At 41.8% G+C, this 1,625-nt stretch overlaps 1 protein-coding gene across 1 annotated transcript in view; it reads left to right on the top strand.

The window, feature by feature from the left end:
- Nucleotides 1-1,625, top strand: part of LOC106012108 (neurofibromin) — a gene marked incomplete at both ends in the record, with an annotated part of 7,749 nt that overhangs the window by 2,861 nt on the left and 3,263 nt on the right. The window contains 1 exon segment of the mRNA XM_013083913.1: nucleotides 1,298-1,466. Within this exon segment, the coding sequence (XP_012939367.1) occupies nucleotides 1,298-1,466 (169 nt within the window).

Below are 1,625 nucleotides of genomic sequence, written 5' to 3'. Positions count from 1 at the left end.
ACTTACTTCTTGTTGATTTTGATAATCTGTGAAGAGTTTTAGTCGAAAATAAACACGAAGCTCGGCGACACATATCCGCCATTTTTACAACACTGTTGAATAGCACGTCTGATGCATCGCGCAGCTCAGCTGACAAAAAACAGACGACGCAGCGACGCTGCTTAAGCACACGATAATGTATACATTCATTTGCACGGTGCGAGCCAGGCGAGCTACAGGTCAGACCTGGCCTTACTCTATAATAATAACACCTTATTTTGGCACGTCTATCGACTGCTCAATGTAAGACGTCGTCATATGTCACTTTTCAAAATGACTTGTGGTAGAGTCTTAACTTCCACCCTGGGGCGGTGCCACTGACTGAAGTGTCTTTAGGCCATTCCCAAAGGGGGGTCATTAATATGGTCTTATGCACAGTAGAATAGTAAATGGGCTGATTCATCAATGTCATGCTCATGACTTTGCCTGAACTGCAACAGGGAACTGCTGCTTTTTCTTTCCTAATCCTTACTATCGTCTTTTTTCCTCTACTTCTTTTGTATGTTACACTCTTGTGACCTGCTATTAATGGGTTGCCTTGATAGTCGAAGCAGACTTTGTGCTGTTGAAGCTAGAGAGATGAGCAATGTAAGCCTGATTCCCTGTGAGGACTTTTCTGTTGACATCCACCCCTTGGCGCTCATATGATCTTATGCAGTTGCGAGCGCAGTAAAACCTCTACTAAAACAAGCAGATTCTTAACACGAAGCAATTGATATGAATAACTTATATGTGGCACCAAGTGGTGGAATCAGGCACTCGTCTATTTTTGAGCATATTATGAGTTCATTTGTATAATTTTAATGCCTGTTCATTTGCCTTGCTTTTGATGAAAAAAGAAAATGTCCATCTATGCTGAATATTAGTCGAGATATTTGCAATTTAAGGAGGTGAGGGTCATCTGATTTCTGAGGTAAAATTAGCGAGAAAATGGCCACCAAAGTTTGCTAACTTCTATAGCTTGAGAGGCCTTGGAAACTAAAACTTTACATATTTTGTGTCTTTAATCAATGTTTTTCAGTAAAATCCATGCTGAAATGTGTCTTTAAATTAACGTAAAAGGTGTTAAGTCAATAAAAGAAAATTAGAAAAAAAAAAGAAAACGGCCAAAAAAATGGCCAGTTTCTTTGATTTCATTATTTTTACGAGCGCCTGTTTTCACCTCGACGCCCCACACTCACAAATTGTGTTGTAAGTGCCGTAAAAACCTGTTGCTAAAAATAGAACTTTCTCGACTCCCCCCTTCCCCTCACTGTAGAACAATCGTAAGTTGATCTTCATCGACCACCCTGCCAAGCTGAGTGAGCACATTGAGCCTGACAACCAGAAGTTGCCGGGGACAACCATGTCGCTGGAGGAGGACCTCAAGGTCTTCAACAACGCCCTCAAGCTGTCGCACAAGGACACCAAGGTCGCCATCAAGGTGGGTAGATGGATTATTGCACGTTTGTACGCTGATACATACGTACGTACGTACATACATACATACATACGTACATACGTCATACACGCACACACACACACGCACACACACACACACACACATACACACCAAGGTCACCATCAAGGTGGGTAGATGGATTATT

Source organism: Aplysia californica, unplaced genomic scaffold, assembly GCF_000002075.1.
Source record: "Aplysia californica isolate F4 #8 unplaced genomic scaffold, AplCal3.0 scaffold00262, whole genome shotgun sequence".
NCBI classification, from domain to species: Eukaryota; Metazoa; Mollusca; class Gastropoda; order Aplysiida; family Aplysiidae; genus Aplysia; species Aplysia californica.
The sequence above is the reverse complement of the archived record's forward strand: the minus strand, read 5'-3'. Positions and strand labels throughout refer to the sequence as shown.